Here is a 16,512-nt window from a genome sequence, read left to right as displayed (position 1 = left end):
GGTGCGGGGAGGGGGGGGGGAACGGGGGAGCGCGGCACGCGCCGCCCGGCGGGCGAAACGGTCCGGCGCGGGGCAACGGTTAACAGCCAACGGTCAACGGCCGCGCGGGCTGAGGGGCCCGGGGGTCGGGGTGAGAGGGAAGGGGCGCTGCCCGCCTTCCCCCGGCCGGTACGGGGCAGGGCTGTGAGGAGGAGGAGATGAGGCGGCGATGAGGCGGGCCCGCTGCGGAGGGTGCGTTGAGGGGCTTTCCCCGGCGCGGCGGAGTGGGGGGAAGGCCGGCGTCTGCTCCTCAGAGAGAGCCCGGCGGTTATGAAACCGACCGCGGTTCCGGTGCCGGGGGAGGGAAGGGGGGTCTTCCCCAAAATCGTCTCGCCCGCCGCCGGCGCAGCCTCCTCCTGTGAGATCCGTCGGCGTGTGGGGGTAGAGCAGCCCCGGGCCTCTGGCCCCCGCCGCCGCCAGGATTGTTCTAGAACTCGGATGGGTTCTTGGTCTCCTTAGGCTCCTCCAACCTTAGGCTTCTTGGTCTCAGGCCCCTCGTGTGCCATCTATAACCACTTCCATATGCAACCCTTCTTTAATTTAATAGAGTTTTGTGGTTTCGAGATAGTTCACCTTAATTCTTATTCAATACAGCCTTACCGTTTCACCATACTCTCCTTCAAAGCAATGCTTTTTTTTTTTTCCTTCTTTCTTTGATACAGGTTTCCTGTCACGCTGCCTCCTCTTCCTGACCTGCTGAGTCACGGTCCCCACTTCCAAGCCCTTGTTTTGCCACACCGAGCACGCAAAGGGTGTTTAATCAGGAAGGGGCTGATATTAGTGTGCTTTTTAAAGTCCCTGGGAATCCACAAAACGAAGACCAAAGCAATTCTTATTCAAGTCTGAGACATGTGTTTACCAACCCATCCCATGGCTTCGATGCTGGGAATTTTGTACCAGGGGAAAAAAGGGACATGTAAGTATCTTGCTGACTTCTGTAAATTCCAAGGAACTGAAGAAAAGTTTCTGTTTTTGCAAACTGCTCGAGTTGGCCTTGGAAAGTCAGCATTGCAAGCCCCAAGTAGGCAAAACACACACTCTGTCTTCCTTCTGCCCAAAGTGTATATATTTCTTTTGAGAAATCTGCATTGATTTTTTAAGTTTTATTATTGTTATTTTGTTGCTGATATCTCAGTAATATAGACTATTTATATATTTTCATTAAAAAAATTAATAACAAAAAAAGGTGATTTTATCTTTTGCTTACAGGAAACCACGTGATTGCCATGTCTGAGACATTCAGAAAAGCACCACGTATTTGGCAAGTTTGGAAATACTCGTTTATCTGCTTCCTTGCTCTCCACGGGTGTTTACACTGTGGCAAAGACGCCAAAGGAAAAATGGTACTTTCTCCAGAGCTTGTTTTGGGCAGTGGGGGTGGTTTTTTTTTTTTTCCTTTTCTTCTTTTTTCCTTCTTTTAAGTGCTATGTAAGAGGATGGAGGCTAAGGAAGGAGGGGACTGTATTGCTTCCCTCGAGCAGTATCTATAAAACGAAGCAGGAGGCCCCCTCCCTCCCTCTGACATGAGATGACACGCAGGATTGACATCTCTGGCAGGATGGCTACGTGACAGGATGAGCAGCCCCGTGTCAGAGCACTGTTGCTTTCACTCCTTCATTACCAACTGTAGGATCCTTTTCTCTGGTAACAGCTTCCCTTGCTGCTGATGCGTAGAAGTTAAGGAAGATGCACTCAGGCCCTGCTTGAATTCTTAAAGGGAACATCCTCCAAGAATGCTTTTCCTGGAGAGGTGTGTGGCCAGGTAGCATCCTTATAGGATTAGGTTTGCATTCTCCTATATGCAGGACTTAAAAATGCACTTGGTAGTGCAGGCAGCTGTCACAGCACTCGTGGTGAGGTCCTTTCAAAACCTGATAAAACACGAGGGAAGCCAGAATGCCATGCTTTTCCCAGTTCTGTGCCAAAATGTAGGTGAGGCAGCTTCGAGGGCATTTCACACCATACATTGTTTCACATTTTTTATGTGGTTTACGTGTTTCTTACGCTGTTTCACACCACGTGCAGAAAGGGTCAGAGGCTCCTGGAGGCTGCTTTCATTATTGATGGAAACCGAAAGCAGCAGCTGCCACCATGTTGGGCTCGAGGTGGGATTTCTTTGTCACAGAGCCTTTTTCTGGTGGTGTTTCTTAGGGACACGTGGCTCATCTGTGCAGGCAGCGTGACCCTGCTCATCTCCGAGAGCTCTCCATCCAGGGCTGGTGTAGCTCTTTACCAAAGCAAGCCATCCAGGAAAGTCTCTCTAGCAGACTGGTGGTTCCAGCTGTAGCTTAGAAAATAGCAGAACCTCAGGGATTTTAATTGAGATCAGGGGCTAACAAGTTTGTAATTAAACAGCCATGATGAAGCGGCACGAGGCTGGTCTCCTAAACACTGGATGAGAGCCCACCTTCTGTGTCCCAGAGCCCAGTGGTCACATTCCATATATTCACTTCTCTTGTAGCATCAAGGGAGAAATCCTTGCAGACTGGCCTTTTGACACCAAAGAGGTCCCTGCCAGGTAACCACAGGTTTCTCCCACTGCTATTTGAAAGCAAGAGACAAAAGGACAGGAAGGACTGTAGAGTTTGAAAAGTCCCCCAAAGAAGTGCTGAGCTGTGCAAAGGAAGGAGCGAGCCGTGTCACTGGTGTCACCTCCAGCACAGCTGCCATCCCTGGCCGCCCCGCGCTGCGCGGGAGGAAATCCCAAGGCCCCTCATCACCCCCCCGCTGCCATAATAGATCTGCTTTAATCCAACCACCTTACAAACTCCAGAGTTTACCCTTTGTTTTGAAAACGGTTGGGTGGGCAGGAAAATTAGACTCATTGTTTGGGATTTCCCCCAACATCCTGTGTGTTTTCTGCCTGTGAAAAAAAAAAAACAACCCTACAAAGTTGTACCATTTCCCTCACAGCAGCGGTGCTGACTGGATGTTACTCCTTGGGGCTTCAAGCTCCTGATGTTTACTGGACCCAGATGCCACCACTGAGGCTGAGGAGATACACAGACAAGATGCCTTTTCTGACACAGGAGCTGGTGAGGTTGAGCCTCCGAATCCTTCCAGTCTGTTGGAGGGGCACAGCTCCGGAGCTGCACGTGGCTTCCTGAGCTGGCACGGCGCCGATGAGACGTGGGCATGGAGTGTGGAGGCTTAAGACAACACAGTCAGCACAGAGGCACTGATGTCATTCACTCCTTATTTTACTAACCACTGCTGTACCAGCGTAGGAAGTTCACACTAGTGCTACAGGCTAAGGAAGTGAGCTGCAGCTACAGAAATGAAATGTTAGTTCCCGATAATTCAATTTATGCTGTTCTTGCCTATTTATCGTTAACTTCTCTTCACATCGAACCTGAAGAAATAATGTAAAATACGGAGAAAGGAGGACCATATATTGGGTTTATATCAAGATCAATTTGTTTGTACCTCAGGTAATTCAGATGGGCTCCGGGTGTTGCAGCAAAAGGCAAACTGAAGAAAGGCCCTTTTATCTCATCTTATCTCATCTCAAGAGCACCTTCCCTCAGCTCCTGGCTTCCTTTTTAACCATCAACGTGGGAGTGAACGCAAGGGAAACAAACGGTAACTCCACCAACAAAAAGAAAAAATAATTAATGACTTTATTTTTTTTTTTTTTAGTTCAGTTGGCCATCTGAGGTGCTAAAATCTCAACACCAACGAAGCAAGTGTGCATAAAAACAAACGATAAAACACAACCAAACGGAAGAAAACAGAGTTGTTCCTTTTACAGGTAGGGTATATGCTTTTCTGTTAACACTCCATACATGCCAACCGTAAAAGCCTCGAACAATCTGAATATCAGAGTTCACTTTCATACAAAAGGGAAGATGCCAGAGCAGATCCCTTCACCTGGATTAGACTTCACGCACACACGCATGCACGCACAGATACAGAGTATTGAAGTTACTGCAATGCCATCAGAACTCGGCATCCTCCCCTTCACATCTGCCTTCAGTGACATCCTCCTCTGCCCACCTACCCTGCCTATAGCAGTTCTCCCAGCAATCCAAAAGCAGGAACTTTTGGAAAGCTTCTAATCTCTGTTATTGTGCAGTGGTCAAGAGCCAGCGATCTCTTTCTCTGTCAACTATATACAGGCTGGTTTTTAGAGCGCTTTAGAATTCTCTTTATTGCAGACAGTGATGACTGAAATTCCCATTTTGTATGCAGGAGATTTTGTAACGCAACACCTTTCTCATCCACTGGTGTCTGGTGTAAACACTTCATTGAAAACTCATTTTAAAAGAATGTTAACCAAACAAGGTGTAGCTGTGAATGTTTTAGGAACAGCTGCTAAGAAAACGGAACTGCCGGCTGCTCTAGATCATGCAGTCTAGACCACTTATAATACTTCATAATTAGGATGTATAAAAATATTAAAAACCACCAGAGTGCACACAAATGTGGTGACTAGCTCTATGCAAGCACCGTGTTCTAAGAGAGGCCTAGGCATTGCACAAAACTCAGAGTCTTGACCGTGGGGGTAACCCAAGGACCCACTGGTGTCTTTACATACAAACAAATATTTACATAGAATGCAGAGACGGAGAGAGAGAAGGACAGACTTTTAAAAACTTGCGGTTTGCTCTAAAATATGTTCAGCAATGCTGTTTGTAACATGCCCTAGCGAGACCATGGGGTATTGGTTAACTGAAAGAAGGAATATGTCTGGAACTTGGAGCTGAAACGTCTTGTCACCTCCCCACGCACAGTTCTTCGAAGCTCAGGATTTTACAGCCATTTGTGAGTTTTAGGGAAAACACGGTTAAAAGGAACAGAACAGTTTTAAAAAAAAATATATTGTACTGTGAAAACAGCAGATTGGTTGTTCTGGCAGTCCTCACTCCCCCATCCCCAGTCACCTCCTGGCTGTTTCTAGGAGGTGGTACCCCCCTCCCTTCCCCGTAGGGGACTGAAGTGCTCGCCCCATCCTTGGCGTGCCCATTTCACCAGGAACACAGGTTCCAAGCTGGGCTCTCCTCCTACTTCTGCAGGGAGGAGGTGGCCACCACCCCCAGGTACGGAGTGTGTCCCATGGGGATGGATGCCCCCGCATAACGACACGGACACACGTCATTGAATGTACACGGCTGAGTCCTGTGCTGCCGCCCACCCGGGCAGCACAAAGAGCTAGAACATCCTACTTGGATTCTGATACAAATAAGGGATCTTGTGGTCACAAGAGCCTTCTTCGATTTTAAAAATATAAAATTTGAATTAAAAATATTCAGATAGTAAAAAAACCCAGTATCTGATATGCAAGTCATATGCTTAAAGTGCAACTGAACAGCAAATACAAATTGTGCCTTTTTCAACCACTTTGATATAAAAAGGCCTTTTAACATTCCTTTTCATGTGTTTTTAATTAATTTGTGTGTGCGATGTTAGCTCTTCATTTTCATTCTCACTGCTGGAGGACTTCAGTGTAACCTACAAAGGTCAGTTTCAGAATGTGTGGCATTACCCCCTCAAATAATATCACTCTTCAGCATCACGAAGAGTCTGGCCAGCATCCCCCAGCACGAAAGGGAAACATACTGAACTGGTATTTCTTCTTCAGGGTTTCCTTCTGTTCTACAGCTCACATTCAGTGATCTTTTGTCGAAGGTTAGATGTGGTCCATGTACCTCCTGCGCTATAAAAAGGACCGAGGCCCATCCTCTGCTCAAGACAGTTTACAATAAACTTTACATCTAGCTGCCCTCTCTCTTCCCTCCTCCTCCTCTCCAGATCCCCCTGGCCCCTCGCATGCAGACGATGTAAACCTTGTGCCAATTAGTGGCCAACGAGGAGAATTCTGTTTGTTGGGCACCCTGTTGGTAAGCCCACATTCCGTGATGCTGGTACAGCAGGCACCACTTGCTACCGTGCACAATGAGTAAGTAGCACTGCAGCTGCCTGTCCGCTTGGTTTCACGAGCATCTGGATTTAATTTGTGATGCCTTGGCAGAAAGTACTTAGTGGGGGGATGAAGGGTGAACACTTGAGGTGGAAAAAACATGTTTCCACAGTTAACAAGCACCGGTCAGAGTCTCTGGGGACAGCCCTACTCATTCTTCTTCAGCCTGAGGTATGTTCCTGAGTCAGAAGTGAATTCAGATCCTAGACCCCGGCTTAGAGAAGACCTCTTTGAAGGAGGTAGAGAACCATCAGCAAGAAACCATGCTAACTTCTGTCCTAGGACAGAAGATTTAAGGATGTTCAGCCCTGCTTGGGTATACCTTGGGTATACCTCAACAGTGTGAGCTCAAGCTGAAAGAGTCAGTACGCTCCATGAATGGGACACTTCCTCAAGGACGTCGGGGAGGAGGCTTAGTACTTCTTTAACAAGAAAAGAACATAGCATTCTGAGGGGAGAAAGCCTCTTAACACATCACATCAAGGATGGGATGCACGCCCAACGCACAGCCCTATTTCAGCTCTGCGGGACAGGTTAAGGATGTAGTGTGCTCAGGGAATCTGTCAAACAGTGAACGGTGCTGAATTGCTCAGTGCATGTCCTGCTCGTTGCTTAGTGGATGGTTACAGTGAGTACCCTCCTGGCTGAAAAGCAGCAGCTTCACCAGCTGAGCCAAAAAGAGCTTCTTCCAACATCTGCAGCAGGAAATGTGCTACTTTTATTTTCATGGAAGTCCCTCTAAGCTGTATCTCAGGAACGTGAGGGTCCCCTCTTTCAGTGAGAGAGACACATACAGGATATTTCTACCTCACAGTTTTGGCTTTCCCGTTATAAAAATGTAAAATTTAAATAAATTATAGGTTTATTAGTCCAACAGAGGGAATCTGGGATGCAGAAGAGAAGTATGCTAGGAACACGAATAGATTCTTAGAACTCCATGAGTGCGTGGGATTTTGTCATAAAGGAAAACTCCTAGGGCAGGACGCATCTGTGGGTCCCTAAAGGCTGCCCTTGCTGTGAAGCAGGGCCCAATCCGCAGTAGTGTCTTTCTCTAACAGAGTTAAAACACTCCCTCCACAATCAGATATGTGTAACAATCAAATTATTAATAAGAACACTAATAAATAGCCACAGGTAACAACGTCCAGTAATTTAGAAGTGGAAGTTGTAGGATGCAGCAGGCACACACACCCATCACTCGTCCATTTTTTTTTCCTAAAAGATACAAAAATGAATCTTCTTTCAAGTATTAAAAAAATAAGTTAATTGACATAAAAGGGTCAAAGTGACTGAGGGCCCAGGCAGGTCTTAAGCTTTGTTTCCAATGTGCAAAAACAAAATACAGAGGAAAAAAAAAAATAAAAACACTGAAAAGTCTTAATGGTGGTTCGGTCACTTAAGGACTTCTCCCTTTTAGGGGCCTAACAGCCAGGGAATGCCGCCTGGTAACACCCCTGCCCCAGCACACACTTACCACTGTCCCACAGTCAGTATTTTCCAGTGTCAAAACAGTCACAATAAAAACAGAACAAAGAAGCCCACCAGCCTCTGAGCTGTGGCCGTGAAGACTAAGGCCAGCAGTAGCTGTCTCTCCAGTGTGTAGCAAAGCAGAAGGGCATCTTCCCTCTCTCTTCTTCTTCCCTTTTTTCCCCAACAAGAAGATTTAGGAGGCTACGGTAGGGAGAGAAGTCCTCTGATGCCCATGTCTCTCTAAAAAATCAGGAGGCAGAGAGTTCCATCACACATACTAGGAGTATCTTCTCTCTCTCATATTTCTTCATATCCATGCATAATGATCAACTGCAGGTTTCTTTGGTGGGGAGGAAGACTAAAGCAAAGAAGGTGTTGCCCTCAGGGCTTCTGGAGCTCTCTCTCGGACAGCTGACTCCACCAAACAAGCTGCTACAGGCTGCTGTGGTTTTCCAGAGAGGGTTGTGGCTTCCCTCCCTTTTATTAGAACTGGTGTAGTAAAAATGGGAAAGGAATGGACTGCCAGGAATCCAGTTTAGTTAGGGATACTTCTTCCCTTAACATCCTTCCCCACACATGGATTATTCCTCTCCTACCACACACACAAAAACACGGTCCATCGTATAGGACCTCAAGGAGACTCCACAGTCTCAATTCGCTATCTCCAACTTGCCTTGCAGACATGTAAAACTTAAGCTTCTGGAACCAACACAATTATCAAAAGGCTTCTGAGTGCTTCAAACCAAATCCCTGCATGCTGTCGGACCCTTTGGAGGATTCCCCTTCAGCATCTTCCTATCCATGTAATTCCGGCGAACTCAGGGTAGGCCAACTGGACAACACAGACCAGCAGAGGTAAATGTAAGCTCAGGACCAGTTCAAGCTAAAACCTTTGGAAAGCATGACTGCCTCCAGGTCCTTGTCTTCTTCTTTTTCTCGAAGCCGTTGCTCCTCAAGAAGAGCCACGAGAGAATCTCTCTGCTCCACTACGTCTAGCATCTCATTCAGGATCTTCTTCTCCTCTGAGAGCTCCTCATCTGTCTTCAGATGATCTACAGAGATATCAAAAGCTATCAGCACACACAAGGCTGAATACACACACACGATTTATGAAATGTTTCCTTTTGCTCTCACCTTCTACTGCCATCCTCTCCCGGAGCTCCTGCTGTAACCGACTCTGCCTGTCTTCCAGTTCTAGCTCCCGAGCGCTGAAAGGGAAACAGCAGGAATCCAAGTTCTGGGTATATTGAGATACTCCACACATTGCTTCACTTCCATTCCCAATTTCTGCTCCCCCTCTAGGTACCCACTCTGCATTTTACCAACATCCTTTGGAACAATTCTTAAAACACCTAACATATATAACCATATTTTTAAAAGATTTCAATGTACTTTCAGCATCTCGGGTTCTTTACCTTCAGACAGGAAGTACAATACACAAAATTGAGCAATTATGGGTGGGATTAAATCTAAAATGGTGTGAAGGAACAAACAAATCTGCACTCACTGCAAAATGACACTTCACCTCTTTGTATTTCCTGCCAATTCCCACTGTAAAAACAAAGTCATTTATCAACTAAGGATGTGTCAGGCCATTGCCTTTTCAGATTCCAATGCAGACACCACCTTGGGGCTTTTCTGACACAGGTACTATGAGGATCAGCTTCCACACTGCCTGGGTGAGCTGACATACTCAGAAATGAATTTCAGTGAATTTGCAGTATAGGGGTTAAGAAAGGCCCCCAATTTCATTAAAAGCAAAACCCACTTATCTTCTGAGCCCAAATGAGAGGCGCTTTGGGTCCCACTACAGGCAGAGGGACAACACATGCCAAAGGTGACTGAATTAAACACTTTTGGCTACACTTAAAAGTGGACTCTCCCCAAACCAGGAGTCATCATGCATTAGTTCTGCATAGCTTGAAAACACTTGCTTCAACAAAACGTGTTTTATCCAAGAACAGCTTGGGAAGGCCTCAGAGCTTTAAACATGCATCCATACTTCTGCATGTGCACAAACAGTTGGAACTTTCATTCCTTATTGCTATTATTCCTTCTTCTTCCACTCTTATGAAATGTACTTGGATTCATACCTCAGCCAAGAATCAACCAGGCTGCTGACTTCCTGGTGCTATAGGCAAGACAGTACTGACAGATGTCCCCATACTATTTGCAATGTAATCCCTTCTTTTGAAGGGACTTTCACTCACAATATCATCAGTTCAGACTCGTAGCGAACCAAGGCATTCTTCTCCTGCACCAGCTTGAACCACTCCTGCATCAGCTTGGGATCATCCTTCTTCCCCATGCCTGCCAAAAAAGAAACCTGGTAAGTTTTCAGTTGATGGATGCCCTGCAATCCTTACAAGCCCAGACTGCAAAAACAACAATGGGGCAAAATGTGCAAAGAAAGCCGAGCAAGATGCTGCCAGAGCACTCCCAAGCCGGGTCCATTCAGTTTGTCTTGAACACACAGAAGAGTGGAAATCACCTCCAGAAAGATTCTCTTCTCTCTGGAGCCTGAATATTTTATTATTTTTATTGCTTTCTGATTTTCTTGTCATTGCTTGTTTCTTCCTCAATCATCATGCAGAAAGCCCAGATTTCTGTATATATTTCACTTTTCCTTTCATTAGAAGAGCTTTATAGATCCTTATGCCAGTTACTTAAAATGTATACTTATCAGAAATGGACTCAATTGCCATTCTATATGTTTTACCTTTATTTTCTTCAATTGCACGTCCTCAATCTTTGATTTTACTGGCCAAAAGTAACATCTCTTCTTTTTCAATAGCTAAATAAATCTTTTCTGACTGCTCCTCCTAGCCACATGTATCTACCCGTCCTGAAGATCCCCCTCTGCACAGTGAACACAGAAACTACTTCTACTGTATCGCACATAAGCTCTGGAAAGAAAAAGAATCCTCTGACATATTTGCTAATATCAAAGCAGAATAAAAATACATTGGGCCTTGGCCACCTCACATGGAACTCTTAGTTGGTATTTCTTCTATTTTAAAACCAACTCCTAAACTTCCTCAGTAGTCCACTGATGCATCTCGTATCTGCCAGGAGTTGTGTGGAATAAATTGTAGAATGCAGTTCCCAAAGCCTTCTGTTGATATTTATCAAACGGAGGAGCTTACCAGGGAAGTGCCTCCCAGATATCTCCTGCTCTGCACCACTGATTCCACACTAAACCACCTGCAGATGAGCGTTGTGACCTCTAGCAGACACCATCAAGGACACGAGCGATGCGCCTGCCTGCATGGAAGCGGAGGCAGGAGCAAGTCCTCAAATCAAGCTCACCAGTATTTTTGAGTTGCTGCATCCTATCAGCTTGTGCTGCGTGTAACCTAGGCATCCTAAAATAACTAACATCTCTGTCTGTGTTAGTTATTATGGAAACATACTGTCTACATCAAGAGGAGAACCTGTCAAATAGTCATTCTGATGCTAATAATAATCAAGCAGTAAGTTTATTATTCAAACTCTGGGAAACCCTTCACGAATACCGCATTACTGGCTAGTTAATTCAGACCTGTGCCCTGCCTCCATCCTTAGGATCTCAGAGAAGGGCTGCACTGGAGCTAAACAAAGGAGAACCTACAACTCCTATTCAACTGCAGTTTAGGCTGAGAATACCTGCCTTTGAAAAATGGTAATAGCAGACCAATGGGGAATACCAGACCCAGTTGTACCACCCTAAGAGCCTCCGGCTCTGCAGACTTTATACCAGTGTGTTGCTCAGTTCCAAGCATTCCTTTCTAAGCATCTCTGCACAATATGCCCGTGTGGCGACAGGAGAGGGAGACTGTACATGCAGATGTCCAGTGCTGTGGCGCCATGAAAGCACTGGGAAGTCTCCCCATCCTCTCCGATGCCAGGATGTATATAGAAAACAAATGCCTAAGAAAAAGCCAAAAAAACACAAGGCTACTGACCTATGAAATACAGAAGTATTTTTAAACAGCCAATGAGCAGAGGAATAATGGGAGGGTTGGGGAGGGAGCACTGACAACTGATGTGAGGGAGCACCATGGAAAGCAGAGTAAGTGGTTAGCAAAATTACACCATGAACACACATAAACAATCCCTTCCCCCATGCCTTGGCAATGGAAACTCTACGGCAAACTCCATTTTGGGACAGTTAAAGACCGCACTCAGCACGACAGATGAGGGAAAACTGGTCTAGCTTAAGGTCTGTTGGTTTTTTTAAAGTTCAAGGATGTTTTTGCAAACCAGTCCTTATAAAGACACAGTATTCCTTTAATCCATATCTACTAATTAAAAAAGCCATTTAAGGAAGGAGATTTTCATCCCTTACCCCACCTTCCAAATATTTTCCAGGAGGAATAGAGAAATGGAAGCCACCAAATGAGAACAGAAACTTTTGAGTGTGACGATATTGCTCCCGCTGCTGCTGCCCAATGTCCCTCCCAGTGGCTACACCTTCCCTAGCACAGCTGGGACTAGCAAAAGGGATACTGTACCTTTAATAACTTGCCATAGGCTCAGAGAAGCTGGTTACCAGTTTGCCACTGGGAAGGCTGGTTTGGGGACACAGCAAGAAAATGGCTGGGGGCCTTGTGTTCACTATCTGACTAGTGCTGCTACGACAACCCAGCTGTGGTCAAGGAGAACAGGGAGCGTGTGAGGTTACGTTACCTTCATGGGCACAGCAAGGGCAGAAGGAGAGAGGTCTACGACGTGGTGTCCCGGCATTGGGCTCAACTTCAATAGGACCAAACGAGGAAGAGGAAGAGGCAGGAGAGGAAGAGGAAGTTGGAAGTGGAACGGAAAAGGAGGAAAGGGGTGAAATAAAAGACAAGCAAAAGGACAAAAAGCATAAGAGTGAGAAAGAAAGGAAACACAAGAAGAAAAGAAAAGAAAAAATACAAGAAATGGAGAAGCAGAAACAAGGGATACAGTCTACAGATGAATAATGTCCCTAATAAGCACAGATAACAGGTAAGAGGTAGACTGAGGTACTGGTGAACTCTTACTGAGCTGTACAAATACCAGGCAGGAGGTTATTGTTACCGTACTTTTTCCTAACATACATTTGTCAGTAACATGGTCTTTAACCACAAGGTTTGTGAACAAGATGTCAGGACGAGCAGAGATGAGTATTTAACTCCTGCTGATAAATGTCACATTTCAAGGAGGGGTTACGAAAAGTCTCGCCTGCATGCATAAGACACCAGCTCTAAGCAGCCACCCTACCTTACAAGCTTTATCAGGACCAATCTCTTACCACCATGGCAGCATCCACTGATGGTAAAAGTGTCCTTTTTAATGGAAAATAATTTCTTCAGACAGGGAACATCACAGGGAGAATCTGATTAACATGGAACCAGCCTGCCAGGATCTGCTGTGTCAAGCATGGTGAGTACACATGTACTCAACTGGGCTGTTGTGCTTAGAGGGGAAAAGGCTTTTACATGGATAAAAGAAGTGATTGACATCAGGGTCTGTGGGGGCAATGATCAGCTGAGGGCTTTATAGAGTTAAAATGGTAAAATTAAAATTCTCTCCCTTGACATTTTCATTTCATAAAGCATTTTAAAGTTTACAGGTCCTGTTAGTATCAGTGACTTACTGCATCTTTTCCATCATTTCTGTCACCCAGTGAAGGCCAAACATTTCTCATCTCTAAAATGGTTCAGCTGTTTTAGCACTGAGAATTTGCTTTTCAGCTGAACTTAACGTTACAGAGATAAACAGTAGGAAATAACCAGTATCACTAATAGTCACAGGAGAACATATGCACCAGGAAGGCAATGAGCCTGAAACATCAGAGCTAGTGGAATGGATGCTCACTGCTCTCCGTGCACAGCTGCATTTATAAAGGGGAGGCATTTCCGTGTTGGGAAAAGGCATGAACTCCACAACAGTAACATGGTAAGAATAACGCTTATTTTGGAGAAGTCAGCAGAGCTTGATACACGTGGTTTGGAGACAGCTTTAGAGAACTAGACTACTGGCAAACTGGGAAGGCTTTAGAAGGGACCATCACAGAACTAGACCAGCACATGGAGGACACACTGGAGTGAGAGGGAGAGCACATGGGCTTCAAAGCCTGCGACTGAGCAGCACAGATTTCTCAGACAGGAAGAAACCTCTGTACTGGGAGCAGGAATGGGCAACATTAGGAGAGGTGCCACAGTTGGCCGTACGACAAATAAAGCACTGTACCAACATTAGTTGACAGTATCAGAACCTTAATTCTAATTGTTCAGAATTTTCCAACTTTTCATTTAAAATGAAAAAGATACTAGGGCTTTTTTTTTTCCTACAATTGCCATTTCACAGTTTAGGTTACAAAAGCAAAAACAAACAAGAAAACCCCCAAACTGCAAAGGCACTGTAAAGAGTAAGATTCCACACAAAGTAGAGCATTTAGTGCATGATACCTGTAACATTTTTTATTTCACATCCTATCTTATTCAGCATGCATTCTTCTACATATGCTTTAATACTCTAACTTGGTCCAGGGGGGATGAGGAGAGGGACATTTAACTATATTGAAAAATCCACTTCCATTTTTCAGGGTTTGAGATTTCATTCAGAATTGTGTGTGTATATGTGTGTGTGTGTATGGGGTGTTGATAAGCCAAACACAACTATATTTATACATTTCAAACCATGGACATGCAGACTTGGTGAGAAATCCCCAATTTACCATATTTGATCTGAAAATAAATACCTGGTATGTGAAAATATCATTCAACTCATTGTGACATCACCACAAACTACTATCTTTTGTCATCAGTGAGCAAATAGTCTGATACTAGGAGAAGATCCCATCTTTGGTCTCCAGGGAAAAGCCACAGGACTTATATAGCAGAAAGCTGTAATACAGAACCCACTCCCTGCAATTGTGTTTTCTTCCTTTGCTCGTAAGTTGGGCTATTTTTTAACAGAAGTATTATCCTCCCACTCCCATCAAAGAAAAACATGTCCTTGAAACAAGTTATGAAGTCTATGGTATCTATAATAGTCCTGCTAGTGGAAATGGTTAACATCGCTTTTCAGCAAGATAATGAATATAATCAGTACTATTAAGATCCTTTCCAATTTCTCCAGATGTAAATTATAGTTGCATCAGTGAATACATGATCGTTACAACTGCTTTGGAAACGACTTCTGTCCACCCCAGGATGATTAGCAAGGCTTTAAGAAGTGTTTCTTACATATTGGAGGACCTAAACAGCAAGGACAGAGTAAAGCACAACCTGAAAACTTACCTCTTACAGTTCTCTAAAGCTGTGAAAACTACACCAATTATTACGGTCTAAAATCAATATCATGCAGTAGAATTTTAGATATATTTTTAAGAACTTCTAGTGATAGTAATGAAAACTGCCTCCCCACCCTTGCTACAAAAGAGTATTGATACATGTGGTACAGATACTATAAGCAGACAGAAATAGCAACCTTCTCTATTTTATCATATTTCCTAAAATGGAGAACGATTTTTTCACTGACAGCAACAAATCTTCAAGTGTATTCCATGTCACACATTTCACTATCACCTCAGATGAACTCTTTCAAGAAAAGTCCTCTTAACTATTTCAGAAAGAGAGAAGCGGGGGAAAAAATAAAAGATCGTTTGATAAATGTAAAAACCATTCCCTCAGCCAGCTGATAAAGTTTAGACAATGTATTATCAGATCATTCGTTTTCCTGTCAAGGTTAATAAAATAAAATAAAAAACCCACAAAAAAAAACCAACTTCACAGCAAGAGTTCCCGCTCTGTGAAAACAATCCTGGGAAAAGGCTGAACTCATCCAGTACTATTAAAAGAACTATACAATACCCTGGTTTACAATATGGTGTTAAAAACTGTTTTATCTACGTTGCCCTTATCACTTGTCTCATTACATAATGGAAAACCTTACACATCTTATTTCTGTCAAAGCCATCACTAATCCTATACCTAATTATTATATTATTGTTTGGAGAAGAGACATCACCACCTCATGGGCTCATTAAATTAAAAACATGATCATGGCTGCAAGACAATTTTCCTGGCCATGGAGTCATGCTTATCTTTTGATAAGCAAATTAAAAAAAAAATAAATAAACAATTCCCTTTCTGTCTAAGTCTCCTCCATCACCAAAAAACGAAGCTGACGGCAAGCAGAGGCATTCAGAAGAGCTCGTGAGGTGATCAGTGCAGGGCCAGGAGCTGCATCTCAGTGAGGAAAGGAGCGTGCCCCAGCTCCTGAGCACACTGAACATCTGCCTTGCAGATTAGCCACATTCCGTAAATAAAGTGACTGGAATTATCTTGACTCTGTGTAAAGAAGCCTTTCCCAGATCTTTCTGGAGAATCTTTCGTGCATCTGTGGCAAGAAAGACCTTGTTTGTCATAGTACTCTTGAAAGACTGCAGACTTTGCTCCAGTGATGGAAACCAAAGGCCAGGCCAAGAATAAATACCATCGCTCCAAAGCCTCTTCAAAACAAAGAAGAGAAATTGTATAACCACCATGAAAACGTACCTTCCCTTTCACTGCATGTTGTTCTTTGTTACACAAGCTACACAGGACTGTTGTCTTCTACTTTTCATTTAAATAAGACTTCTTCATAATCTGAAGCACAGTATAAAAAATGATTGACCAGGATGAAGAAGACACAGCAGAAAGTTTGGGGTGGCAGCCACCGTTGTCCCCGAGCTACAGCTCACGTTGATCCCCTTCACTATTTGCCCAAGTCCTGAGAGCTGTGACAGCTTCTGAGAAGTGGTGAGCCTCCACCAATCAACGTGACTTGAACAGATATACCACAGATCAAGGAGGATCACATCCTTTGCAAGCTTTGTGTTCAAAAACTTCGACTTCTATATTGCTGACTAACCAGGGTGGTTTGGAAATCAGCAACACTGGGCAGGAAACCTGGCTGTGAGGTTCATCTCAGTCCTCCTGACCCATTATGCTGGCACCTGAGCTCACAAGCTAAGGGCACGACACTTTAGAAGTTCTTATTCTACTAACAAATTCCATCACTCATTTAGCAGGCAGCCTAAAAGCTCCAATTATAACTCAGTGCTTAAAAGAAGGATCAACCCAAAAGAG

The 16,512-nt window shown here is 44.4% G+C and overlaps 1 protein-coding gene and 1 long non-coding RNA gene across 23 annotated transcripts in view; one reads left to right on the top strand and one right to left on the bottom strand.

Moving 5' to 3' along the window:
• The first annotated feature begins 36 nt into the window (after positions 1-36).
• LOC106885247 lies at positions 37-13,810 on the top strand. 2 transcript variants are annotated; one of them, XR_001411408.1, is made up of 5 exons: positions 37-231; positions 702-955; positions 1,249-1,382; positions 3,679-3,790; positions 12,748-13,810. It is a non-coding gene; the product is annotated as an uncharacterized LOC106885247 (long non-coding RNA). The 2 variants fall into 2 exon arrangements; XR_001411407.1 differs by lacking the exon at positions 12,748-13,810 and adding an exon at positions 8,110-8,236.
• Positions 3,636-16,512, bottom strand: part of MICAL3 (microtubule associated monooxygenase, calponin and LIM domain containing 3) — a 112,600-nt gene continuing 99,723 nt past the window's right edge. For 17 of the 21 annotated variants that reach the window (XM_014937244.1, XM_014937248.1, XM_014937254.1 and 14 more), the window contains 4 exons: positions 12,098-12,163; positions 9,640-9,739; positions 8,564-8,637; positions 3,636-8,481 (listed from right to left, as the gene is read on the bottom strand). In XM_014937244.1, the coding sequence (XP_014792730.1) occupies positions 8,297-8,481; positions 8,564-8,637; positions 9,640-9,739; positions 12,098-12,163 (425 nt within the window). In that variant the 3' untranslated portion in view covers positions 3,636-8,296. The remainder of the gene's footprint in view (positions 8,482-8,563; positions 8,638-9,639; positions 9,740-12,097; positions 12,164-16,512) is intronic. The other 4 variants (XM_014937246.1, XM_014937251.1, XM_014937249.1 and 1 more) reach the window with 1 other exon arrangement.

Source organism: Calidris pugnax, unplaced genomic scaffold (assembly GCF_001431845.1).
Source record: "Calidris pugnax isolate Ruff unplaced genomic scaffold, ASM143184v1 scaffold1, whole genome shotgun sequence".
Taxonomy (NCBI): domain Eukaryota; kingdom Metazoa; phylum Chordata; class Aves; order Charadriiformes; family Scolopacidae; genus Calidris; species Calidris pugnax.
The sequence above is the reverse complement of the archived record's forward strand: the minus strand, read 5'-3'. Positions and strand labels throughout refer to the sequence as shown.